The sequence below is a fragment of the Mesoplodon mirus genome (genome assembly GCF_964341445.2).
Source record: "Mesoplodon mirus genome assembly, chromosome: 2".
Taxonomy (NCBI): Eukaryota; Metazoa; Chordata; class Mammalia; order Artiodactyla; family Ziphiidae; genus Mesoplodon; species Mesoplodon mirus.
In genome coordinates, this window is record NC_138977.1 from 2,223,732 (window position 1) to 2,251,051 (window position 27,320).

Below are 27,320 nucleotides of genomic sequence, written 5' to 3' on the forward strand. Positions count from 1 at the left end.
TTGTATCCCAAAGGGGTGAACCAAAGCTGAGCTAAAACTCACTACCTAATTTTCTAAATATTTGGTAAGGTGTCCACATCCTCTTAATTCCCAATGGAAATGCTCTTTCCAAAAAAAAAAGTAGTTAAGGTTCAATATGACCCTAGGCAGGAAGTAGTATTATTCCCATTCCATAGATTTTTAAAAAACAAGGCTCAGGTAGGAAGTTTGCCAGAATGCAAAACCCATGACCTTTTCACCCGTTAAACAACCACAACCCTTGACCTTGGGTTTTCAAAAAGCTGTGCTATGGAAGCTTGGTTTACATATAACATTTTAACTTGGCCTGGGACCTGTTTACAGAGTCAACAATTCCACATTTTCTAAAGGAACCACTCTTTTCCAAATATAAATGATGGTCTTCTTTCTCCCCCACCAAATCACCAACTTCTAAAAAAGCATGTCAACTTTTCTCCAGAAAATTCTGCTATTTACACATATTGGAGTATAGTTACAAACATGACACACCCATTTTCCAACTCTGTGCCTTCTAGGTAAGTTCTCTAAAGAGCATGATTAATAAACAGATCAAGCTTGTAAAAGCACCTGCTGTACAAGAGTGTCACCTTCAATTGGAGCTCCATGCATTAGTTAAACAGCGTAGGTGTGACATACCTAATTAGCCAGCATTATCTGCTAGACTTTCATAGACTGTCTTCCTAAAGAACCAGAGTAGAGAATGATACCCATTGATGGGATTAAATGCAGCTCTTCTCTCAGGAGCTAAAAATGTTGGCACATTGTCTGCTTTTCTTTAACTGCATCCCTAAGACATCAGCATAGGGAAGGAATGGATTTGTCTGGCTTTAAGATAAGGAAACCAAAGCTGAGGGTTTAAATGACTTGCCCAAGGTCATCCAATAAAATCGGTGAATCAGAAAGCTCGGATTTCAAGATTTCTGCCTTATCTGATAAGTTGATGTTACCTAATCTGAAGCGAGTTTAACACTTTCCTGGCGTGTGTGTGTGTGTGTGTGTGTGTGTGTGTGTGTGACATAAAACTTGTAGAGTGTTCACTTCAGCAGCACTAATATTAGATTGGTTTGGTCCCTGAGCAAGGATGACACATCAATTTGTGAAGTGTTCCATATTTTTTCAAAAAAATCATATTAAACTTTTCAGTTAAAATCAGTTAAAAAGAATTTTATTTTGAATAGCTTTTGAAAATGTTCCTTTAACCCTTCAGAATAATCAGTCATGTGGAGTATTGAAACAAGCAGGGAGAAAACATCATATTGGATTTTACTTTTTTTTTAACCTTAAATTTTGGACTTTTGGCAAGGAAAAAACATTTGTTTTAATCAAGTGATATATGTTGACTAAATGAAATTTCCTGAGCTGACATTTTTATTCTCCAAAGTGGAAATAAAAGACATTTCATTCTAATTTTCACTCTAATTTCATGATAATTACTGTAGTGGGTGAGAGTAAGTCTTTGTTAGTATTGTTAATTTATATGGTAAATTAAGTTTACTCATTAGCAGTAATTTAAAATTATGACAATATTACAACCTGTCACAAGTGACCTGTTGAAGACATCTGGATTTCAGGACTCCCAGAATCAACACAAAAGGTTTCCAACCCCCAAAGAGCCCCAAACCCAGATTTTGCCAGGATAAGGATGGTTCCCTGAATATAACTGGACACCCACAGTAGAAAGGAATTTGACTACTCCTGAAGGGAAGACGGAGGCACAGGGCATGCTGAGAAGCACTGTGGGAAGCCTTCTATCCAACGGAATATGCCGCAAGGAATATACAAGAAATATCCGACAGCCTTTCATCAAAGTGCTTGGGCACACCACAGTTTCTGGTCTCCTTTAATTAGAAAAGCTGTAAATACTTATCTATACTCTCGGCTGTTCTCCTTTCACCATCTTGGTTTCTGAACTGTCAAAGATCCTTCTTACTCACATAACCAGCAGAAATAAGTGTATGATAATAGAGATCAGAATATAGAACTGCTCTTCTGCTGGAGATCTGCAAAACTAATTTCTAGAGAGAAACACATGAAAGCACACCTGGCTGGACTTTGTCTCTGAAGGAGCCAAAACGCTTTTGGATGCAGGAAGTAGTACCAGACACGTTGACAAAAGGCCAATAGAAAGGAAATGATACAGAAGTGAAGGCAGGAAGAACCATTTTAAAACTACACAAATAGCCTACATGAGTGTAATACTGACATGAACCAGCTATGAGAGCCTTTGTGTGGGGAGACCAGCTGAGGTTCCTTGTCAGCGGAAAACCAACAATACTGCTTACAGAGGGGTTCACTCCCCTCTCCAGCTCTGCGCTTAACATCACCTGACCATTCTCATCTGACCATTCTGTTTCTAACTGAAACTTGCCCCTATCTCCTAGCACTTGCTACCACCCCCATCACTGCTCTGTTTTTCTCCATAGCACTGGTCTCTCTCCAATTCAGTGTGCAACATATTTATTTTGCATATTGTCTCCCTCCGCCCACTAGGATGTAAAATTCATGAGGGCAGGGATTTTTATCTGATTGCTCTGCAGAAGTCTCAGCACCTAGAACTATGCCTGGTACATAGTAGACACATTTTTTTTTTTCAAATGGACTGAACGAATGAGGTATAACATGGGAACAGACTCGGTCCCAGTAGCAGAAAAGAGCAGCACTTGCTGATCTCATGTGAACATTTTCACTTGACATCAGACATTACCTGCCTTCCTAAGTGATAGTCTAATGTTTAGCAACATAAGCCGTGATCCAGAGGGTAAATATTTAGTGACGTATTTCAACACACTCACAAATGCAGGAAAAGAAATTGAGAACTACTGAAGACACATATGCATGGAAATAAAAAAATCTAAGGAGGTTGGCATATAAGTTCTTAATTAGTGGGGATTTGCCAACTAAACACAGCTTGTGTAGGTAAAAACAATGCAACCATCACAAAACAAAATCCTTGGGCATAGAAAAACCCTGTCCCAGCATTTTTTTCCTCACGTCATCTCTGGTATTTTGCCCGGCTCGCTGTCTCAAATCTACAACTTGGTGGAAATTACAACCAAATGGAAAAGAAGAATTTGATAGGAGGAGACGAAATGAAAGAAAAATGCCCACGTCCACAATTCCAAAGTTGAAACCGTATTTCCCATTCCAAATTATACCACTGAGATCAGAAAACTTTCCAAACCTTTTATTTCTGACACTAGAGTGAGGAAGAGGAGGAAAAGAGGAATGGAAGAGAAAAGACAGACTGAAAGCATCTTCTGGAGAAGGAGAGGGAGTTGGTGAAAGCTTGTCTGGCTGGGCTAGGAAACATGGTAGGGAAACAGGTCAAGAATCCTCAGGAAAATCAAATTTTAACATGTGATTTGTGGGCAAGAAGGAGCATATTTGATTATAAATCATCTTAAAGGCACTAGATTCCATTTCTATTGTTTAATTTTATGGCATTCCTGGATTATGGTTTCTCTTTGTTGCCACTTAGCTGAATTTATTTATTAATATATTTACCTTTTTTATTGTGGTTGGGTCAACGACAGTGGTGTGGCCATGCTAAAATCAGCTTCCCAAGAAGTTAAAAATCTCCTTTTACATTTATAGAAAGTAGATCTTCAACCACTAGGATTATCTCTGACTCCCAGTATGCTACCTTTTCCCTGCCAGAGCAGGTGGTACCTAGAGCTCAAGGCACAGATTAAAACACAATTTTAAAAACAAAGTATTTTGAATTTTTCAACTTTAGGAGCATATTATTATTCACCTTCAATGGGATCTGCATCGTTACTGAGGACTCAACCAGAGGAAAGAAAAGAGGACGATCTTCAGTGAAATTAAAACAGGGTGACCTATTTCCAGTTAAATCAAGCCTCTATCCCAAATGGGCCATTTTGTAAATTAGAAAAGCCAGATGCAATATCTTTCTTGATAGTAGGTGTGTGAGTGTGTGGGGGGTGAAGAGGGGGACCTGAGGAGGCTGTCCACTTTATCTTCTGTCTCCAGGGAAGGATGTGCCCAAGCTCTCCAAGGGCTCTCCTTCTCTCCAGGGTCAGATGTATGACAGCTTCCCTAGACTGCTGGGATTTACCATACGGAAGTTGATTTTTTTTTTTTTTTTTTGCGGTACGCGGGCCTCTCACTGTTGTGGCCTCTCCCGTTGCGGAGCACAGGCTCCGGACGCGCAGGCTCAGCGGCCATGGCTCACGGGCCCAGCTGCTCCGCGGCATGTGGGATCTTCCCGGACCAGGGCACGAACCCGTGTCCCCCGCATCGGCAGGCGGACTCTCAACCACTGCGCCACCAGGGAAGCCCCTGGAAGTTGATTTTTAAGCCATGCCCCAACTTGTCTTTATAATATTTATGCCTATTGCCCCTACCTCTTTCCTTAGTAGAGATAACTGTTTGTTGTTACCTTCTTCATAAAAGTCCTCACCTTTTGTAGTCAGTTCTGAAGATTTGCTTTGGGTTTTCAGGACTTCCCTGGTGGCGCAGTTCTTAAGAATCCACCTGCCAATGCAGGGGACATGGGTTCGAGCCCTGGTCTGCGAAGATCCCACATGCCGCGGAGCAACTAAGCCCGTGCGCCACAACTACTGAGCCTGCGCTCTAGAGCCCGTGAGCCACAACTACTGAGCCCGCGTGCCACAACTACTGAAGCCCGTGTGCCTAGAGCCCATGCTCCACAACAAGAGAAGCCACCGCAATGAGAAGCCCACACACCACAGGAAGAGTGGCCCCCGCTCTCTGCAACTAGAGAAAGCCATGCGCAGCAATGAAGACCCAGAGTAGCCAAAGATAAAAAAAAAAAAAAGATTTACTTTGGGTTTTCTAAGTTCCAGAAGGCCGGCTCTGTGTGATGAAGTGTTAAGTGGTCAGGCTAATTGACCTTCACTTTACAGTGCCCTGGGACAGTCAGGGTGAGTGGGGTCTCCTCTCCCCACATTCATCACCTTGCCAAGTCTCTTCCCTTGCTTTCCTTGGGGACTACACAAAGAAGCTGAATATTCTGGGAAAGGCAGAGGGCAGCCAGGGCCCTAAGCTCTGGGAGTTGGGTGAGGTTAGTGAGAAGGGGGAAGAGAAATGCATTCTACATCAGAACTTCAAAAGACACAGTCCTACAAAAACAGCAACCCCCTCTTTGCCCTGGTGGATGGAAGCATATTATTTAAATCTGTTGTTTATTAAAATAAATGTTTACTTAAACTATTAAGTTTTCAAGAATAATAATAAAAAGCACTTAACAGAGGAATGGAAGCTATTGAGAATACGAAGGCAGAAGAGGACAAAGTAGGAAAAGGTAGACAGACTAGCATGCAAAAAGCAGGAATGAATGTCTCCTCCAGTGATGCTATTTGAATAATTATATTGGGCTTCTTTTTCTTCAGTATTTGGTCTAATCTATATCTTCAAATTCTAGAAGGAAACCTGATCAGTTAAATTCAAACAATCTGCATAATAATAATATTCAAAGAACCCTAATAGCCAAGCTCATTATAGAGCATATTCTATAAAATCTACACTAAAATTCTTACATAAGTAATAAAGGGGCACAGACGGCATCAGAGATTTTTTTTTAAAAAGCAATTACAGGTGTGTGCAGATGAGAATTTTGCCACAATTAGAAGTAATTCAGCCACTTTTTTTAAAAGAAAAAAAACTGACAGTAAATAATTTGGTAGCAGTGTTTTTAAAGTTTGAAAGTACTTCTCTTCTATACATATCAATAATACACACAAATGTTTGGTTAAAGTCTTAGTTTTATCTGAGAGGTAATGAAAAAAGGCACATGGGAGTCAAAAATTAAGCTTAGTTAAATTTTTTTAAATTGCCACATATTTAGGATTTTTTTTCTACTTAATAAGGATAGATAAAAGAAAGTCATGAGTTTGGAGAAATTAATGTCTAATGGTATCCAAGTGAAGGACATTTTTATTTCTGAGTAAGACAAAGAATGAGTATTTTTTACTTTATTTCTCAAGCAACAAAATCCACTCAGCTTTTGTTATCATATAAATAAAAAATTAAGTCATCTCAGGATTATAATATTAACTATGGTGAAAATATGTATAGATTTTATTCTCCATTTAAAAAATGTGTGGGTTATATTACGTTACATTCCTCTTTCTTGAAGCAGCACATTCTATCCGAGAACATTTTTACTTCAGCCGTGTTTTAACCTGTCCGATGCCAATCCCTTGTGTCTTTCTAGGAGAAAATTGGAAAGAAATACTTAGAGGTTTAGGAAAGGCCACTATTCTCTGCAACAGAAAACTGCTTTCTTGTACCACAGCACACAGGAAACTTCTCATTGTGTGCTTGCATGGGTGGGGCGTGCATTATTTAACACCACAGTGGCTTGGGAAAGATGCTGCTAAAGCATCTGCCCGAAAATACTGAAAGACACCAGAAAATAGGTTCACAGTAGGCAGGAGTGAATCCTAATACTTAAGAGATCGATTCAAGCAACTGGGCAAACAAATGGCTCTCCTTACATATTCTAATTAAAATAAAACCAAGAACAAAAAACCTCTAACAATTTATTCACGAGGAATAAAACTACTGTAAAATGATCTAAGCCAAAGAACCGAATAATTTTTAAAATGCCTCATTCTGAATTGAGATCTGTTCCTTAAAGCTGTGACACTGAAACCATCGTTTAAGACAGAAATATCATTTTACCTTGATGCTCAGAAATCTACTAATTAACATTCAATTTTTAGTTTAAAATAAATAGCCTTCCTGCTTGCTCTCCTATCCCGCCCCCCAACCCACCAAGTAAGGAATAATGACAGACAGGGTGGGGCATCATTGTTTCTGCAAAGATGATACAAAATGAGACCCACTGTTTCAGGAAGCAAACCTAAGGTCCAACCCAAGTTTTTTTTTTTTTTTCTTTTTTATCTCCCTTCTGTGTAATGCTACCATTGAACTCCACCCAGATTTGAGCCTATTTCAAAGGCAGGGAAAAAAATGCCAGAAAAGACCCCAAATGATCTCCTGCATATTTTCCAATTATCAATGGCATTCAGAATTCAGAGGGTCGAGGCATGCATCATGAATGAATGGGTTTCCAATGGTAACTGGGAACTGTGGCACTCAACCCCAGGGTTCTCTAACAGAGGACACAGTGGGGGAAGGGTCGAATCACAGTCTCCTCCACCCTGGGGTACCAAGGAAGGAATCCTGCAAATTAAACACTTCATCCCCATCTTTGTACCCAGCAGAGAGATGCCTGGGGAAAACAAATCTTATATTTAAAATAGGCCGACATACACATTAAAATAAAGACGAGTAAAAATAAAGATCTAGTCAGATCACATTAGAAAAGTGATAAGAAAAATCCTGCATGACTTTCCCCCTATTCTTGTTAATTTGATGCTTTTGTTTAAGCAGAGTGGGGGTCTCCCTCTGTCTTATAGTTACAGAGCATACAGCATCCCCATGAGAGAGAAGGGGTGGGGGTCTCGGGGAGCCAGAACAGAGACAGCAGAAGAAATTAGTTATTCACCTGGCATAAGACTAAGCAATCCGAACATTTAGGACCTACCCATTTCTGCAGACAGACTGATTAACGAGGCAAAGAATTCAATCCTCCCCGGCCTGGCGCTGCAGCCCCGCGACAATCCACAAGATCAATGCACGTTTCTGCTAACATCTCAAGTTTGGAAACACCATGCAAAGAGACTGGTTAAAATTCCCTACCATGCAGTGCAGCCATCATCAGAAGCCCAGCATATCTTCTGCTCTATGGAGTGATGTGCCAGCTCATGAACAGAAGAGAGGAAGAGAAAAATGGAGGAAATAAGAGGAGGCTCAGGAAAGTCGGTAGGAATGTTTCTGGGTCATTAACAAGTAGGAGACCCCTTTCGGTATCCAAACCAATCAATCTTTATCTTACAGGACATCTTTTTCTCACTCAGCGTCTGTTGAAAAGACTGCAGCAGACCAAGCAAGGGATTATGGGATAGGGATGCAGCAGCTAGCTGCAATGAGATTCGTGGGTAGCTTGCTTTCCCCTCTGAGTCAGCAGTCAGCTGTTTCCACGTTCTGGTGCTGGGCCGCTGGGGTCCATCACCAGAATGTGGCTGCACAGTTACCAGGGGGAGGGCTGCCCGTGCACATCTCCCGCGCCACGCAGCCGGGACAGGCGCTGGGTTACAAATCGTAGAGGGTGTGCTCTTAAGTAAGCAAAAGGGGATGCAGTGGGATCCCAGATCCCAGAAAGAAAACTAGGCACACGGGACCTCAGTATGAAAATTTCAAACTTAGAGGAGTGTTTTGGGTGAGTGTGAGCACACACTCACTTTCTTTAGTAAGGAAAAAAAAAAAAGAGCTATTTCCTTAGACTTTTTAAGTAGCTTGAAACACCAATGCGAAGTTTTAAAAATGCAAAACAGCCCAGTTCAACAAGCCTCTACTACTCTTGATATTTACCCAGAAAAGGGTCTATAAAATACAGTTCCTCAAAGTCAGATAATGCAAATGACATTTCTCTGCTTTTTGTGGTTCTAGTCATTTACAGAAAAATCATATAAATCAACATTTACTTGATTCAGGGAGTGAACAGAACCTTTTGTTTTTCTGATGATGCAAAAGTTTTCAGTTTAAAGGTTGAGAACCTTGTCAAACTTGACATATTGACATAACCCCTATAAGGTCATCCAACTGATTTTGAAAAGCTTTGAATAACATAAAAATGACCAGAAAAAATATTACAAATAAAACTTTAGAATTAAAAAATCTTACCTATCAGAATGGAAGTCATAATCATTCCCTTTTCTACAGCAATGGAGGTAGGGAAACTGATTGCATTCTATTCCTTGGTTAGTTACTAGCTTAAAAGTAGACACTAATCATTTTCTGTAAATAATTAAGACTGAATTTGCATATTTGATGACATTAATATTCATCACACTCTTTCCATGTAGTCAGGCGTTGCAGTGAGCCCTGTGAAGGGGCGCCCAGCTCTGCAGAGGGGAGGGGGGTCACAGAGAATTCAGGCAACTTGACAGACTCAGGGAAATGCAGACGTGCCAATTCTGGCACACTATTCCGGGTGGTACATAGTTCTCAAAAGCCCAGGTTAACACCCTGCTTTAGAAGTATTGTTTTGTTCTTAACAGCTTTTTAAAATATAAGTCACAGGCTGTACAATTCATCCACTTAAAGTGTACAATTTCCATCATTAAAAAGTCACAAAGAATAAATGCTGGAGAGGGAGAAGAGAAAAAGGAACCCTCCTACACTGCTGGTGGGAATGTAAATTGGTGTAAGCCACTATGGAGAACAGTATGGAGGTTCCTTAAAAAACTAAAAACAGAGCTACCATACGATCCAGCAATCCCTCTCCTGGGCATATATCTGGAGAAAACTCTAATTTGAAAAGATACGTGCACCCCAATGTTCATTACAGCACTATTCACAATAGCCAGGACATGGAAGCAACGTAAATGTCCATTGACAGAGGAATGGATAAAGAAGGTGTGGTACATATGTATATAATGGAATATTACTCAGCCATTAAAAAGAATGAAATAATGCCATCTGCAGCAACATGGATGGACCTAGAGATGATCATATTAAGTGAAGTGAGAAAGACAAATATCATATGATATCACTTATATGTGGAATCTAAAAAAAATGATACAAATGAACTTATTTACAAAACAGAAAGAGACTCACAAACATAGAAAACAAACTTATGGTTATCAAAGGGAGAAGGCAGGGGGAGGGATAAATTAGGAGTGTGAGATTAGCAGATACAAACTTCCATATATAAAACAGGTGAACAACAAGGTCCTACTGCATAGTACAGGAACTATATTCATTATCTTGTAATAAAAAAACTGAAAAAGAATATAATTGAATCACTTTGCTGTACACCAGAAACTAACACAACATCGTTAATCAACTATACTTCAATTAAAAAAGAAAAAGCTGCACCCTTTAGCTATCACTCCTACCTTCCCATACCCCACAGTCCTAAACAACCACCAATCTACTTTCTATCTCTACAGACTTCCCTATTCTGGCCTGTAACATGAATGGGACCATATAATATGTGGTCCTAGGCATCTGGCCTATTCCACTTAGTGTAACATTTTCAAGGTTCATCCACATTGTAGCATGTGTCAGTACTTCATTCCTTTGTATGATTGAGAAATATTCCCTTGTATAGATGTAGCACATTTTGTTTATCCATCTGTCAGTTGACGGACATTTGGGTTGTTTCTACTTTTTGGCTATTACTAATAATGCTGCTATTGTGTTTGTGTGGACATGTGTTCTGTTCTAGAAATTTACAATTTAATTAGAACCAACTTTGGAAACTACAGGCAGGCAAACCCCACTGCATGTTACAATGTCCTCTTCCTGAGACAGGCCATCACAATGGTCCCTGACTTGCTAAGACAGGAGTCCCCTCTTCTTCTCATGTGTGTTTCTGATGAAATTTACTGACCACGATGAATCCAGTAGACAAATTCTTCAAAAGTGGATCCTCCCCTAGGACGTTCCTCTCCCCTGACCTCTCTTCTTCTCTTCTTCCACTCAACCCAAACTCTGGGGCACACAACTGGACTGAGTCTCTGTTCTCACAAGATGGTAGAGAAATCCTTGGTCTTGTTGCTGGGCTTGTAGTCAGAGAAGGTTCACTCACTCTCTCAGTCATTCATGGCAGTGAACACTTACTGAACGTCCAGCCGTCTTGCCCCTCCCCAGGGTTTCCCTTCAGTTGCATGGACATTAGAGAGCTAACCGTCATCAGCCAGTCTGACTGCGATGTACACTCGGGAAGTGTACAGACAGTGTATGTGCGTAAGAACAGGACAGGTGCCAACTGACGTGCGTTTGGCAGGATCCTGAGAGATACAGAGCCCTGAAATGTATTGACCACGTATTATGTGCCAGGTTCAATTCAAAGCCCTTTAATATACCATCTATCTATCCCTAATCAAGGACGTTTCCCCTACAAAGTAAACTCCTTAGGATGGCATATAAGGCCACTTATGATCTGGCCTCTACTTTCCTCATTCTTTTCTTCCCCAATCATACTCTGGTTCCTAAGCCATGCCACTGTTCATTTTTTAGCAGTCGCTCTCAACCAGGGAAGGGTACCAGTCTCCCTGATGCAGCAGTGACGTATGCATTTGTAAATGGGAAGGAGCATTTTTTTTTTTTTTTTGGCGGTATGTGGGCCTCTCACTGTTGTGGCCTCTCCCATTGTGGAGCACAGGCTCCGGACACGCAGGCTCAGCGGCCACGGCTCACGGGCCCAGCCGCTCCACGGCATGTGGGATCTTCCCGGACCGGGGCACGAACCCGTGTCCCCTGCATCGGCAGGCGGACTCTCAACCACTGCGCCACCAGGGAAGCCCCGGAAGGAGCATTTTTGACTGTCATACTGATTGTGTGTTTGGGGGTGGGGGGGTGGGGAGGTACTGTGACATTTCGTGTCTGAGGGCAGGGATGCCTGCCATCCTCCAATGCATGGGAGGATCTCATACAAGTACCTTTGTCCCCTCAAATTGCTGATAGCACCCCCTTTGAGAAACACTATTCTCTAGGTTCACACGCCACTTGTTCTGAGAGGAATGCTCGTCCTCTCCTGACTCCTTCACCTGGTTAACTCCTTCAAATCCTCCAGAACTCAGCAAAGACACCTGCTCCCTAGGGAGGATTCTCTGCGACTCCTCCAATCCCAGACCCTCCCACCCCCGTCTGGATTGGGTATCAACCCCATGTGCTCCATAGCATTCTTTGCTGAAAATTACTGACAGCTCCATCTTTTACCTCTAACTCCCCAGCCCCTATGCAGTGCCTGTCACATAATAGGTGCCCAATAAGTAGATGCAGAATGATGGAAGTCCTTCTATTGATACAAATGGATGAGTGACATAACATGATGTAAAGGTAAACGCTCATCTCAGAATTAGAAAATAGTTGGATCAGAGACCATTAGGGAAAGGCAATTCTTCATATCTGGTTGCTGGTTTAGAATTTAGAAACCCCCTTCATAATATAAAGCAAAGCAAACCCAGAGACCGAGTGTAAAAGGGAAGAACAAATCTGAGTCCACATTAGCTCTTTTTTCTTTTACTTTAACCTCTGTATTCTATTGCTTTTGCTACAAGTTAAGAATGTTGCCTATAGTCTGAAGTATGCCGGACAGTGCATTCTCAAGGCTCTGACCTCTAAAGGTATAACACTTTTCCATTCATATAGAGATAAAAAGAGTTGCAGAACAGAGCATAATGTCTTGTTGGAGGTTTACAGGAACATTGTGATTGGACCTACGTGGACAGCTGCAAGAACAAAGGGTTCTGGCATCAAGAGGTTTGCTGCAACCAAGCACACCCCGTCCCCTTTTAGTATAAAAGATGACTGAATTCTAACTCGGGGAAGATGGTTCTTTGGCACACTAGTCCACCATCTTCTTGGCCTGCTGTCTTTCCAGACAAAGTCACTATTCCTTGCCTCAACAACTCGTCTCGATTTACTGGCCTGTCATGCGGCCAGCAGAACAAGCTTGGACTTGGTAACAAGAGCAGACTTATTATTATTTTAGTGGAAACTGAAGTTCAGAAAGTTTACAGGACCAGCCCAGAGTGGAAGAGCCATTAAGCAGTAGAGGTGAATTAGAGTTCAGACTCTGTGACTGGTATAGTTCTGCTTTCAGTGTGCACAAGGATGGGCAAAAGCTGAGACAGTTATCAGGCAATTCCGCAGTGGAAAAAAGCCAGCTGATTAGAGAGGTGATGTGTTTCAGTGAGAGAGAAATACAGTCAACTAGGAGGAGGCAGCCTGAAATCAGGAGCCTATAAAGTCTGCCCAATGCAATCATCATTTAGTTTAGTTTTTTTCTTTTTTTTTTAATCTTTGCTTGCAAAAGCTTTTATGAAAATTGTTGCCAAATAGTCTTCTGAAAGAACATGGTAAGGAAAAATTATTTCCTGCCTTCAGTTCAGGCTTGAGTGAGTGGAGAAGAGATATTGTTAGGATGGATTCCACAGGTCAGCACCCCACGCGGGACCCCTCAGAACCAGGCTCTTCCAGCCAGTCCAGACTCTTTGCAACCAGTTTGAGGGAGTGGTTTGGCTTGGACCCCAAGAGGCTCCTTCCTCTCTATTGGTAGAGGCTGCAGAGACCCTCCCCCAACACTGGGAGTTAGGGGCCATTCTTTAGTGGCCATGGGGAGGTCCTAGACCAAACAGGACTGTTTGAAAATAATGGTGATGAAGCAGAACGGATCTTCCCTTTAAAAATGTCCTTAAGAAGAGAGATGGTCCAAGTTGGTCTTAACTTAGCCGGGTCCTGCGGATAGAAATAGAGTCAGCTCACCCAGTTACAGCCCAGGAACTCACACCAGAACTGGTCTTGGGATTACCATGCAATGTGGGGGAGGGGTGGGGATTACCATTTAATGTTATATATTTCACAAATAATTATGTACCAGGTGGTATACTAGGCACTGATGACACAAAAATAAGTAAGACATGAGCAGAACCTCTCAAAATCACTCCTGGGGACAGAGTTTTCTGCCTCCAAGTCACAGGCAAGTTGACTGGGCCTCAGGAGTGAGGACAGGCCTTCCCAGACAGGCAGAGTGTTTGCAGAAATGGTGACCCAGATCAAGCACCCTGATTCCCTGCCCAGTATCTTAGCATCCCCTCCAGATGTCTGTGCATTTCTAGGGGGTGCTGCTTAATAATGATGACATAATCCAGGCAGGGTCTGCCCAGCACAGAAGAGAGGGACACCCATCATTTTCCTTGATCTAGGCCGTATCCTTTTATTATAACCTCTGAGTTCATTTTACCTTTCTTGGCACTTTTGTCATTTTGAATCATATTGAACAGATAATTAAAATTCACGTCTAGGGGCTTCCCTGGTGGCGCAGTGGTTGAGAATCTGCCTGCCAATGCAGGGGACACAGGTTCGAGCCCTGGTCTGGGAGGATCCCACATGCTGCGGAGCAACTAGGCCCGTGAGCCACAACTACTGAGCCTGCGCGTCTGGAGCCTGTACTCCGCAACAAGAGAGGCCGCGACAGTGAGAGGCCCGCGCACAGCGATGAGGAGTGGCCCCAGCTCGCCACAACTAGAGAAAGCCCTCGCACAGAAACGAAGACCCAACACAGCCAAAAATAAATAAATAAATATTTTTTTTTAAAAAATCATGTCTAATAACTCTATCAAAAAAGGAACTCCAAATTGGTCTGGTATAATTTATTCATATGGAACGTAGGATGCTTTCTTTTCTACGTGCTTGTAAACCATCCCATTAACACTCCCCTATAAAATTACACTTGATAGAGCTCCTTAGCCTACAATTTGTGGGTTTGATCTTTGTAAATAAAAAGTATATTTGCCCACCTCCAGTCTTTAAGAAACTCACCTTTTCCCTAAGATCTCATAAAAATTAGGAGCTGTGATTGGGCAATCTTGGCTATGTATTATTTAAAAACACCTAGAATGTCATTTACTGAAGCCAGGGGATTTAAAATTTATTTAAGGCAACTGAATTTTCTATTTTTACCTACCGTATTTGTTTCCTAGGCCTGCTGTAACAAAATACCACAGACTGGCATGACTTATAACAGCAGAAATTTATTTTCTCACACTTCTGGAGGCTAGAAGTATAAAAATCAAGGTATCAGCAGGGTCAAGTTCCCTCCAAAGACTCTAGGTGAGGATCCTTCCTGTCTCTTTCAGCATCTGATGGCCCCAGGCACTCCTTGGCTTGCAGGCACATCACTCCAATCTACTTTTGCTGTTACACGGCTATCTTCTCCCTGTACACATCTATGTCTTCACATGGAGCTCCCGTACCTGTATCTCTGTTTTTTCTTCTTATAAGGACGTCTGTCATATTGGATTACGGCCCACCATTATAGAGTGCGACCTCATCCTGATTATATCTGCAAAGACCCTATTTCCAAAAAAGGTCACATTCATAGGTACTGGGGTTTGGGACTTTAACATGTCTTTTTGAGGGACGTAATTCAACCCATAACGCCTACTGTGGGTAAAAGGCTAACATGAGGCCTGGGCTGACACAGGTCCACCTGAAAATGACCTGGCTTTCCCACAGCACTGTTCTCTCAAAAATAGAGTTGAGATAAATGGAGAATGTTATATCTGCCTTGTTTCTGATGTGCATTAGTGGAGCTGTGAGGTGGCTGCATAACTAGGATGGCATAAAAGGTTGGTGGGAAAAAGGGACTACAACTTGTGTGTGTCAAGGTGAGTGCCACACACCTTGGCTCTCATCCCTGGTACATACCCCAAGTGGGTGAGGAGCAAAGAAGCTTCTGGGCCTCCCGATGAGATGAAGGTGCTGTATCTCCTGCTTTGCCTCCTTTGCCAGTGCTTACTAACCATATTATTAAATTAAAGCCTCTTTGTGTCTTGTGAGTCTGACTGGCAGCTTGAACCCACAGCTGTGCTGCTGGCCTCTCCTAGTCCGAGTTCCTTCTTATTAGCCCCCTGAAGCCCCTTCTCAACTTCAAGATGTCCTATGCACAGAAGACTCAAGCAAAACACAAGGCTCTGCCATTCGACATACATCAGACACCCCAGCAGCATACTTCCTCTCCCTTATTCTTTGTCTTGGTCTGACTATGACAAAAACAACAAGTAAAAGCAAGCAAACTAAGTGCTCTTTTGTTTTGCCTTCTTTGGGCCTGGTTAATTTTAAGCTGACTGTCCTTAGTATACCTGGAAGATAACCTCCCAGTCCTAACTCTGGATCCCTAGTTACACCGATGTCCACACTGATGAGCACATCAGGACCCAGTGTTGTTTTTCTCTTCATCAGTTTCGTGATTACACTTTTCATTTGGACAATTAAAGTCAAGTCAGTGCCAAGTTCCTGCTTGCCTCAGCGGTTTACCTTGTTTAACTAATCACTGCAGGGGCTCTGACTACCAGGTTGAGATTTAGAGTCAGGGATCCTAGGTAGCAAATTTCCCTCGGTGACTGCCCTGCCAAATGCCCTGCCAAAGCTGAGGCCGCAGAGGCCGAGCCCAGACCTGAGCTGGGCGGGGCCGGCAGAGCCCCGACCGGCAGGCGCCGGGAGCCGGGAGTCGGGAGCCGGGAGCCGGAGCCGGGAGCCGGGAGCCGGGGGTGGCTGATGTGGGTGCGCCGCTGATGATGCCTTACTGGACGCTGACTTCCTCTCTTCCCCATGTTCCTTCCTCTCTGTCCCATAAAAGGGATTATTTTTTAACCAACATGTAGTTGAGACAGAACCTTACAAAAGTTCGTGTCTGTTGACCAAGTAATTCCGCTTCTAGAACTCTATTCTAAAGGAATAATCACAGATACGGGCCGGTCTCCCACAGCCCGGGCTCCCCAGGCCAGGCGGAGCCCGGAGAACATTCACCGGTCCCCACACCACCGCGTGGTGGTTTCTATGGCAACAGGCTCCTCCCCAAGAGGCCTTCTGCATAGAGGCGGCCGCGGCTAAGCGTATATTTTAAATCTCCTTCCGCCGCCCCCCCCCCACCCTCCGAGGTTTCCTTTCCTAACCTTATTTCTTCCCGGGAGACAGGATGACTCTATAAAATAACTGATTCAAGTGGTGGCGATGGCAGCGGCGCCGGGGTGGGGGTGGGGGGGGTGCGGTGGGGAGTCAGGCCTTTTACTGCGGCGACAGAGTTCCAAGGATCGCCCAGGCCTGCCCCCTACCGAAATGTGGGCGCGCCAACTGCGGCCCTCTCCTTCCCCAGGACTGCGGCGCTCCTACCTTTCTCCCGGCTGGGTTCCGCATCTGAGTTAACGTGACGAAGGTGCCACGCAGTCAAGGGGGGACTTTCTGCCGTTAACAGGCCTGAGAGTTTCTAGAGCTCTGTGCTCTAACGCGAAGGGTGGTACTACCGGAGGAGGCTGGGCGCCTTGGCAGGAGGAATAATCACCCGCAGGAGGCTGCCTCCCCCATACCTGTAATCAGGAGAGAGTATTTTCCTAAGCAGCGAATGCGGCACACGCCACACTGGTCACCTATATTAGAAGCATACTGCGAATGTCAGCATGAAGCTGTAATTAAGGCACAGGCTCTGGAGACACATCTGCATTGGCTCTGCAAGCAGGCTGCTCCTTGCCTCTGTAAGCTCATTTGTGAGCTGTCACCTCATAAGGCTGTCGTGATGATTAAATGGTATAGCGTGTAAGGGTCTTAGCACCTTGCTCAAGGCACAGCGAGTCTCAAGTAACTATGACCAGGGCAGTGGTGGAGAGTATGGGCCTAGGGCCAGGGTGGGTTTGAGTCCTGACTCTGCCAAATATGACTTTGAGCAAGTAATTTAACCTCTCTGTGCCTCAATTTCCTCCTCCGTATAATGGGGATAATAACCTAGTTCATTGGGTTACTGTGAGAATTAAATGGTTTAGTCTATGAAGAGAACGTACCCCAGCTCCTGACACGCAGCATCAGTTCATGTATTAGTAGAGCAGTGGTACCTACCAGTATCGCCTCTATTAGATTTGAGTTCCTTTAGGGATGACTAATGAGCCCCTTTTGTATTCCTAGAGGCTGGCTTGTGTAGGGATTCACATAACATTTAGTTGAATGAATGAAGAGACGAATAATACACTACTCCCCATTAAATTCTTTTCTTATGCCAACTAAAATAAATCAAGAAATGAGAGTGGGCAGAATCATGCAAAATCAGAAGCAATGTATCTATCTACTTTTCTCATCCCGGAAGGACAGGCCTCCCTTGGCCTCGGCCACTTAGCACTGCTTGCTATCTCCCAGGTGGCTTTGACACAGTTGAGGAAGAGGCTGTGGCGCTACTTTGTTGCTCTGGGTGAGCTCTCACACTAACTCCCAATCGCAGGTCAGCCCCAGGAAGGAAGAGGTCTCTGCTCCAGCTCCCCCGCCCCTCGTTCTTGTGACAAACAGCCCTGGTACTTTCTGCTGGTCAGCAGCCAGTGGAAATGAGTCCTCATCAGCCAGTTTCTCGCTTTGAGAGTCAGCAGCCTTCTTGGGAAGATAAGAAGAGGGAGGATTCCTTCTGGCACCTTTCCAAAGTTTTTCCCTTTGATGAAAGTCATCCTCTCTAAATGTAAGAACGGGAGGCCTCGCTTTCATGTCCTCCTCTGAATGGACTTGCTCTAGATACCGACGGGCCCAGCTCTCTTCTCTCCCTCAGCAGCTGGCAATGTGTCTGGGCTGGATGCCAGGAAGCCACGGTGCCACCAGAGGCGAGGGGATCGGGGCAGGAGAATGGGAGTAGTTAGGCCGCAGCAGAGGGGTGTGCACACCAGTCCCGTCAGGCCTGCCCAGCCCGGGGCGTCCTGTGAGATCTGGTACCAGGTGAGCCACCTTGGTGCCAGGCAGAGCCAACCATGGCCTGAGGGCCAGTGCCGGAGGCATCCCGACTCTTCCTTGATAATGGCTTTCCTCTTCCTGTGTCTCTTCCCCTCTTCTCCTGCCCTCTCCCTCCTCCCCACCCACTTCCTTCATTCAACCAGCTTTTAATGTCCTTCCACTATGTGCTGGGCACTGCGCGGGGGTCCACATTCAGTCACCACCCTTAAGGGACGTGTGCACTCTCATGAGAGACAAACAAAGTCTCAATTAAACATAAATTAAACTAATAAAAATAAATTTGATCTCAGACAATTTTTATCTGTGGCCTCCACCTCAGACCCAGCGAGGATGCTCACGGGTGTCACTCCAGCTGACTGGGATGGCGTTCTCTGGTGGATGATATCCCGGACTCTGGAATCAGAGAGATGTGCATGCAAATCCAGCCCTGACGCTGACCAGAAGTGTGATTTGTGGGAAATTACACAACCTCTCTGATCCTCCTTTTCCTCCTCTGTAAAATGGCAATAAAAGGGTTGTTATGAGGATAAAATAAGCTAATGCCTGAAAGACACTGAGCACAGTGCCTGGCACCCAGTAAGACTCAAAAGACATCAACTGCGGTGGTGGTTTTAATTACTCAAGCCTGGGGGTCAGCAAGCTTTATCGGTAAACATTTTAGATTTTGTGGGCCTGTTAACACAGTACCTGTTAGAACTACTCAACCCTATTGTCATAGAGTGAAATCAGCCATAGACAATACGTTAAGGAGTGTAGCTGTGCACCAACAAAAGTCAATTTATAAACACTGGTTGTGAAATTTCATATAAATTTCATAGGCACAGAAAATTATTTTTCTTTTGACTTTTTCCCCACACACTTAAAAATGTAAAAACCATTCTTAACTCACAGGCTGTACAAAAACAGGCGGCGGGCTGGATTTGGTCCACAGGCTATAGTTTGCCTACCCCGATCAAGCCTAATGCAAGGGCTGGCACTTCCTTTCATGGATTTTGCCTCAAAGGGAAATCCAGTTGGTGGGTCCATAATACCCTAATTCAGTGTCTACTTCAAGCCTGACAAACTTTAACAAGTGTACAGACCAACCCAAGGACAGCAAAAATCTCATAAAAGAAAAACAATACCTACAATTTACATGTGTCCAAGATAAGAAATAGAAAAGAAAATCCGTTCCATAGATGTACAATTGCCCTGTGTTTTGTAGACAAAGGCAAGCTGTTTCCACAGGTGGAAGAATTAGCAATGTGTGTACTGCACTTCTCAGGGCTGTGTACAGAGACACCCAGCTGTAGGAAACGTCACAGAGAGTCACAACACCCCTAAGGTTTATACAAAGGGAGTGAAAGAAAACAGAATGTGTGGCGAGTGAAGAAGCCTGGGGAAAATGAGGGTGGGCAAGAGACACCTGCAAGAAAACAGGCCAAGTCCCACCCCCCGTGGAAATCAAATTGCAGATGATTGTTTATACAACAATTAGGGACCCCAAGTAATGCCACATAATTTCTAAGATGATTGTTTATACAACAGTTAGGGACCCCAAGTAATGCCACATAATTTCTAATTCCCGCCTCTCCTTGCCTCCTCCCAAACTTCCTCAGTATCTGCAGATGGAAACAGGACTTTGTGCTTCACTTTCCACTGCAACCTAAGAAGGTTTTCATTCTCTAATTCATATCAAATTCCTCTCAGGCCAGACATTCTTTCTCTAATGCTATAAAAAGGCCATATTCTAGATACACTGCAATTAATAACTAAACTTGTTTCCCTTGACCCAGAGGAAATGCAAAGACTTTCTTATAAAGCCATTCCAGGAAACAAATCGGTTCTTGTACATCTTTTAAAAACTATACACACTACTATATATATAAAGTAGAACCAACAAGGACCTACTGTATAGCACAGGGAACTATACTCAATATTTTGTAATAACCTGTAAGGGAAAAATCTGAAAAAAAAATAGATAGATATGTATGTATAACTGAATCACTTTGCTGTACACCTGAAACTAACACATTGTAAATCAACTATACTTCAATAAAAAATAAATTTAAACAAAACAAAACTGTGTTATCCATGTCCTGCTCTCATTAATTGCCTGAAGAACCTACTAATCCTGCCTGACTGAACTGTCGAGTAGCCCTCAAGGTCGGATGTCATAATAATGTCCTCTAGCTTGGCGAGGACTCTCCCCAGGAGAAGCACAGCTCAGTCACGGACATATATATAGTTCAAGTCATCAATAACCTGCTGGCTCCCTGCTGAACTGCCTCTCTGTTTTAACTGCTACCTAATGTGGAAAGAAAGCAAGGCTTCTTTAGAAAGGAAAAAGTGAGGAGCTGGGATCTAGGAAGGAACCTTGGCCAGGATTTACCTTGGCAGGGAGGGAGCGCCCAATCCTCCCTCCCTGCCCATCCAGAAGCACAAGTCCGAGGTCAAAGAACCTGGCATTTTCTTTTATCTTTCCCCTACCACGTGGCATGGCACTGGTACTCTCTAAAGGGATACAAGCCACCCCTCTGTCATATGGATCTTCAGTCTCAGACCTTGTCATATGGATCAAGGGCATAAACTCCGTCACTTTCTAGTCCCACTGGGGGCCCAGTTCACCACCCCAGCTCCTAGCCTGAATCCTGATCCAAATCCCATCTTGCCCCAGCAGAGCCTCTCTACCGGTGACTGGAAGCAGGAAGGCACAAGACTCTCATCCTTTCAAAGACTCAGTAGTATTTAAAGTTGGACAGGACAGAGAGATGATACAGTCCCATGGTTTTAGAGCCGCAAAATACTTTCTCTAAAGACCTGATCCTGATCCTGGGGGCCCTGCCAACTTGCCTGCCTCTCACTTTGCTGGGCCTGACGCATCTCTTCAGAATACCTGGAGCTCTTGTGGCCTCTGTGGCCATATCTAGTCCAGATCACCAGTGTATAGACAATGAAGCAGGCCTGGTGAGGTGACGTAACTCCCCCGATGCCGTACAACTAGCTAGTGGCAAAGCGTGACCCTGAGTGCACTCACTCCTCTCTCCATTTGGCCCCGCCCTCTGTGTACAGGCAGACCTGGGGAGCCGTCTTTGCAGGCTGCCTGGGTTTCATTATGATTCCATTAGTTCTCTGGAGACTGTTCCCCAACAGAAACGACTGAAAATACAAACACAGGTGTACGTCTTGTCAAGTGAAAACAGAAAACTATATTGAGGAATAACAAACAGCTCTCATACTACAGCTGGTCTGCTTGAAGAGTTAAAGGTTCAGAGTTTATGAATACGCAAACCTTGCAGCCAAACAGCAGGAGTTCCCAAGATAGCAGAGAAACAGGAACCCGCCACAGAGGATGAGAGTACTAAAAGGTTAAAATGCCGGCCATCCACTCAGCAAAGGGCAGGGAAAAAATAAACCATGACATCCTGTTAGAGCGGGATTCATAGAGAAGGCAGGCACCTGGGAATAGAAAGGAAAAAAAAGAAAAGATACAAGACATAATAGAGGATATTTACCAACTTTGCACAGTTAAGAAGCTGCATATCTTCAGAATGACCTTGACAATAAAAATCTGACACTAAAATAAACACGGAAGAGTGGAAGTTAAATCATTAGCTGTTGTATAGACCGCATATGAAGCCTTTTCAGCAAGTCAAATTTGAGAGTAGGGTAAAGTGATAAAAGCACACAGGTTTACTCAAAAGAGCGCGCTGTTGACATCAGATGGCCAGTGTGTTCTGGCCGGTCTCTTTTCTGTTCCCTGATGGGCCCCGGTAGAATTTCCATTCTATTTTTAAAAAGCTATTAACACGTGTTTGTTTGTCCCGGGAAATGGAAACAGAAGAACCCAGTCTTAATTTAGACTTGCCCATAAAGCTGATTCATGATAAAAACAGGTTTTATTTCTATTTTTCTTTTTATTCTAACAGTCAGGGCTCTCCTATCAGCATTCTGGGACCTTTCTCCAGCCTTCCTGTGCCCTCAGGCTCCTGCTCTTCCGTCCACTATTTCTGGCTTTTCAAGAACCAGCCAACCGGGGGCTTCCCTGGCGCAGTGGTTGAGAGTCCGCTTGCCGATGCAGGGGACACGGGTTCGTGCCCCGGTCCGGGAAGATCCCACATGCCGTGGAGCGGCTGGGCCCGTGAGCCATGGCTGCTGAGCCTGCGCGTCCGGAGCCTGTGCTCCGCAACGGGAGAGGCCACAGCAGTGAGAGGCCCGCGTACCGCAAAACAAAACAAAACAAAAACCAGTCAACCGGGAATTCCCTGGCCCTCCAGTCATTAGGACTCCGTGCTTCCACTGCCCAGGTTCGATCCCCGGTCAGGGAACAAGCCGCGTGGTGTAGACGACAAAAAAAAAAAAAAAAAAGGACCAGTCAACCCATTACCTCAAGTCCACTGAGATCTCAAGTCCAGAGAAAGAGGCTGCCTCTCGTAAGTAAGTGGCAAAATGACTGTGTCTTCACGAGGGAGGACTCTCTGTGCCTACCGTCCCACTGCTCCCAGCCCCCCACCCCAGGTGCAAGGCTGGCTCTCTGCCCAAATGATGCCTCCTCCTTGAGGCCTCCCCTGACCCTCTCATTGTAAGTGGGTGTCCGCCCCTTTGTTTTTTAGCACTTTACCCTGTTGGAATCCTGTATGACAATTGGGACCGCTTGTAATGACATATCTTTTTGCACGCTTGGTTAGAGCTGTCTTCCCCACCAACCTGTAAACCCCATGGGGACAGGGTCCTACCCCAAGGATGCCACAAGTGCACATGAAGTCCTGGCACGCGGCTTCCAATAGCGCACGAGGCAGACCCACCAAGAGTCGGCCTGCCTGCATGTTCCCCAGGCTGGACCAGCACGCCTAGGAGAACACAGTCTCACTGGCCAGATTCTCCTGTAAAACACCTCCAGAAATACTTGTTATGATTGAACCTCCACTAAAGATAACTTTGTGCTTTATTTGTAGAAGGGCTCTGCTAGGAAAATGGTGTAAGCAAGACGATCAGGACAGTGTAACCTGCTTAAGAGTTACATTCCAGGTAAAGGTGTTCGTACCACTTACTGAAAATGTTTTCATCCAGTAAAGGTATGCCTTATAACACACTTACATGGGTGCTGGATAAGTGTAAATCTTGGAAGTCAGAAAAATAAACAGGTTTTTCGATATTCTGTAACTCACTCTTGCTTTTTCATGTATTCTGAATTAGTGAGACCTCACACTATGTAGAGTCCTAGAAGCAACAGAGAAAAGGATACCTTTTACTCCCAGACTAAGTCCTTTCACAGTGGGTGAAGGTAGCCTATTAAAAGTTATTTGATATTCTTTTTTTTTTTAAGTAAGAGAAAAATACTGCTTATGCAAATATGTCGTTTTGAAAGAGTAGTTCAAACTACAGTGTAAAACCTCTTCCTTCAAATAGGGAGCCTAAAACCATATTGGAAAGAAAACACTACCAAATAAGATGTGTCTCTTTATTTTTATTGCTTGGCCTTAAGTATCTGCCATCTCATTACAGGGAAACCTTTCCAAAAATAGCCTCGCAATCCTTATGCACAGTCTGGCAGTAATAATCTTTTATATTTAATTCAAATAAGGAATTATGGATGTGATATTCAGCTTTTTTTTAGTGATCCTATCTGTCACTGCAGGAAGTTCAGATGTTCTCATGCACGGGCATTTTATGCTTCTCTAAAATTCTGCTTCTGATTAAGCCAAAGATGAACAAGGGAGATACTACCTGATTAACAGTCATGTTATTTGTTGAAGAGAAAAGAGGAAAGTGGAGAGGAGAAAAGGAGAGAGGACCAGGAGCAGGCCACTGATTCACGACATGCATTATCCCTTCCTGCCCTCCACTTTCACTCAACAATGATGTTACTGCTTTACCCGGCAGCACTTCTGCACAGAAGGGGAAGTCAAAGCAGTATGATGGTGATTCTTTGACGATTACAAATAAGGCGATAACTTTTTCTCTAGATCAGAAGGGACTAGAAAGAGAATAAGAAAACAGAAAGGCAAAAGAAAAAGAGAGCTGCCTATATGATAAAAATCTCCGGAACAATTCAATCAAAGCCAGAGTTACTTTCTGGGACTTCCCTGGTGGTCCACTGGGTAAGACTCCACACTCCCAATGCAGGGGGCTTGGGTTCCATCCCTGGTCGGGGAACTTGATCCCGCATGCATACTGCAAGTAAGGAGTCTGCACACCACAACTAAAAGATCCCACAACTAAGACCTGGTGCAGCCAAAATAAATTAAAAAAATAAAATAAAAAAGCCACAGTTATTTTCTAACTGGGAGATTGAGCACTAATCTCACTATGAGGACGCCACCTTCATGACCTCATCTACCCCAATTACCTCCCAAAGGCTCCATCTACAAATGAATACCATCATATTGGAAGGTCACAGCTTCAACATCTGAACTTTGGGGCAATCAAACATTCAGTCCATTACAGGAGCCTTTAGGTTTTGGTACAAGAGGGTCTGGACCTCTTTGGCCTCTGTGACCTCATATCCTGGTCCCCCCTGCGGTGACTAGAGCATTGAAACCACTCCAGGTCACTGTACACACTAAGATCCCACGACTGACCATGGGACACTTAAGCCCAGCCGCTGCAATGCACGTACTTGGGGCTGGAATTACTGCACTTATTGGCTCCAGGCTTGCCCTCCAACAAGTCTGCTATGAAGGATTTTAACTGCACCCATTCTAGGCCTCCAGAGAGTCCTGAGTTATTCCTCTCCCTGTGTCTTTTATGCATGCTTTCCCTCTGCCTGGAATCCAATCCTTTTCTTCTCTTGCTAGAGATTCAAGTGATACATCACCTCTATTCTGAAAACTGTCCCGATAGCCCTTTCACTCAGGCAAGGTATTCATCCCTCCTTGTATGTACTACTACCTACTAAAGAGTGAGCTCCGGGCCCGGGCCTTACCTGTCTTTTTATCCCTGGATATAGCAGGGTCTAGATGTAAGTAAGTGCTCAGTAAATAACAGTCACTTATTCTATGAATATTACTTTTTCCTTACACACATTTTGGTTCATGGTATGTGAACGGCAAGGGAACTCACATTTATTTAGCACCTACTATGTACCAGGTTCTATGTTCAATACCCCATTTTATTCTCAAGACAAATTCGTAAGATAGGAATCATTGGTTTGAATAAAATGGAGACCAAAGAACCATCTTATTAGAAATAAGAGAAGAGTATTTATTCAAAACGTCTAGGGACCTACCTAATCTACTTTGGATTAATAATATTTCTGGAGCTTAGTTATCTTAACTCTAAAAGAGCAGTGATTGAAAATGGGGCTTTACAATCCCACTCCTAGGCATGTATCCAGACAAAACTATAATTCGAAAATATACATGCACCCCTATGTTCACTGCAGCACTATTCACAATAGCCAAGACACAGAAACAACCTAAATGTCCATGGACAGATAAATGGATAAAGAAGATGTGGTATATATACATAATGTAATATTACTCAGCCATTAAAAAGAATGAAATAATGCCATCTGCAGCAACATGGATGAACCTAGAGATGATCATACTAAGTGAAGTATGTCAGAAAGAGAAAGGCAAATACTATATGATATCACTTATACGTGAAATCTAAAGTATGACGCAAACAGCGTATCTATGAAACAGAAACAGACTCACAGATATAGAGAACAGACTTGTGGTTGTGAAGGGGTCAGGTGGGAGAGGGAAGGTTTGGGAATTCGGGATTAGCAGATACAAACTATTATTTACAGGATGGATAAACAACAAGGTCCTAGTATATAGCACAGGGAACTAACTATAGTCAATATCCTGTGATAAACCATCATGGAAAAGAATAGGAACGAGAATGTACACATACGTGTAACTGAATCACTTCGCTGTACAGCAGAAGTTAACACGATATTGTAAGTCAACTAGACTTCAATAAAAGTTTTTAAACAGTGCTTCACAAGTACCATGTGTTCTATGAATGATTGAAATTTAACATTTAGCATAGCCTGGACCTACCAAAACATGTAAATGACCAAGAACCACCCAACATGGCACTGACAGTAAGAACACCTTGATGTGAGTGGAGCGGTCCACCATGGTCCGGCTGACCCTGTATTCAGTGGACTGCGCTGTTGCAACACCACCCACTAGTCCTTTGAAGATGGTGGATCACAGCATCCCCACTCACATGGTTCCTCGGCACAAATGTTCTTCAATTATCACACTGGCACAATTTTAAAAACCGGATGAAAAAATTCTTTAAAAATAATGCCACTATTGGGATACTTCTGGTGTTCAGATGCCAAGATAAATGACCTTTTATTGTTCTGATTGTGTGGTTTCCTAGGACTAACATCAAAAGCGCACAGAAGTCATGTTTTGGTCATCACCAATATACTCCACATGTGTCTCCTGTCAGAAAGGGCAGATGTGATATTTCACAACAGCGAACTCATTACCTTTACCTCCAGGGAATCTGCTTAGGTGTAAATTGTGAAATGTGTTATGCCACATGGCATGCCTTAATAATTTTGGAAGTTAGGAGCCGTCAAAACACATACACAACTGAGAACTGGCAAACTTTCCCTAAAAACTGCTTTGTTAATTGGGTTTGTCAACTTGTTCCTGAGTACGGTTTGGACTCAGACACACAAAAGCTACAGCCACCACCCCCTTAAGGCTCACAGTTACTCAGGGGTCAGATGAAAAGAGGGGCACAAGCACAAATAAAGGTCAGAAGGTCCAGCCGCCTGGGCCTCTGCTTAGAGGCAGGCAGTTCAGTTTCATGTATAAAGAAACTGAGCTTTAGACTCTCTGGACCCAGGACCAGGTCTGAAGGTCATTCCACGGCCCCCGCACCACCATGGCAGATGGCCCATCACACACCTCAAGCTTTGCACGACCAGGGAAGCTGCAGACCACAGAGGGATGGAGTTGGAGAACAAACTACCAATGGACCTTCTCGTCTTTGAAAAAAGAAATAAAATTAGGTTTCAATGTTTGTAA

At 43.8% G+C, this 27,320-nt stretch overlaps 1 protein-coding gene across 5 annotated transcripts in view; it reads right to left on the bottom strand.

Annotated features, from left to right (window-relative positions):
- Nucleotides 1-27,320, bottom strand: part of TRIM2 (tripartite motif containing 2) — a 127,252-nt gene that overhangs the window by 58,632 nt on the left and 41,300 nt on the right. The window contains exon 1 of one of the 5 annotated variants that reach the window (XM_082605494.1): nt 7,711-7,917. The exons of the other annotated variants lie outside the window; for them this stretch is intronic. Within the exon in view, the coding sequence (XP_082461620.1) occupies nt 7,711-7,713 (3 nt within the window). The 5' untranslated portion in view covers nt 7,714-7,917. Of the gene's footprint in view, nt 1-7,710; nt 7,918-27,320 lie in introns of those variants that run through there. 5 annotated transcript variants of the gene reach the window in all.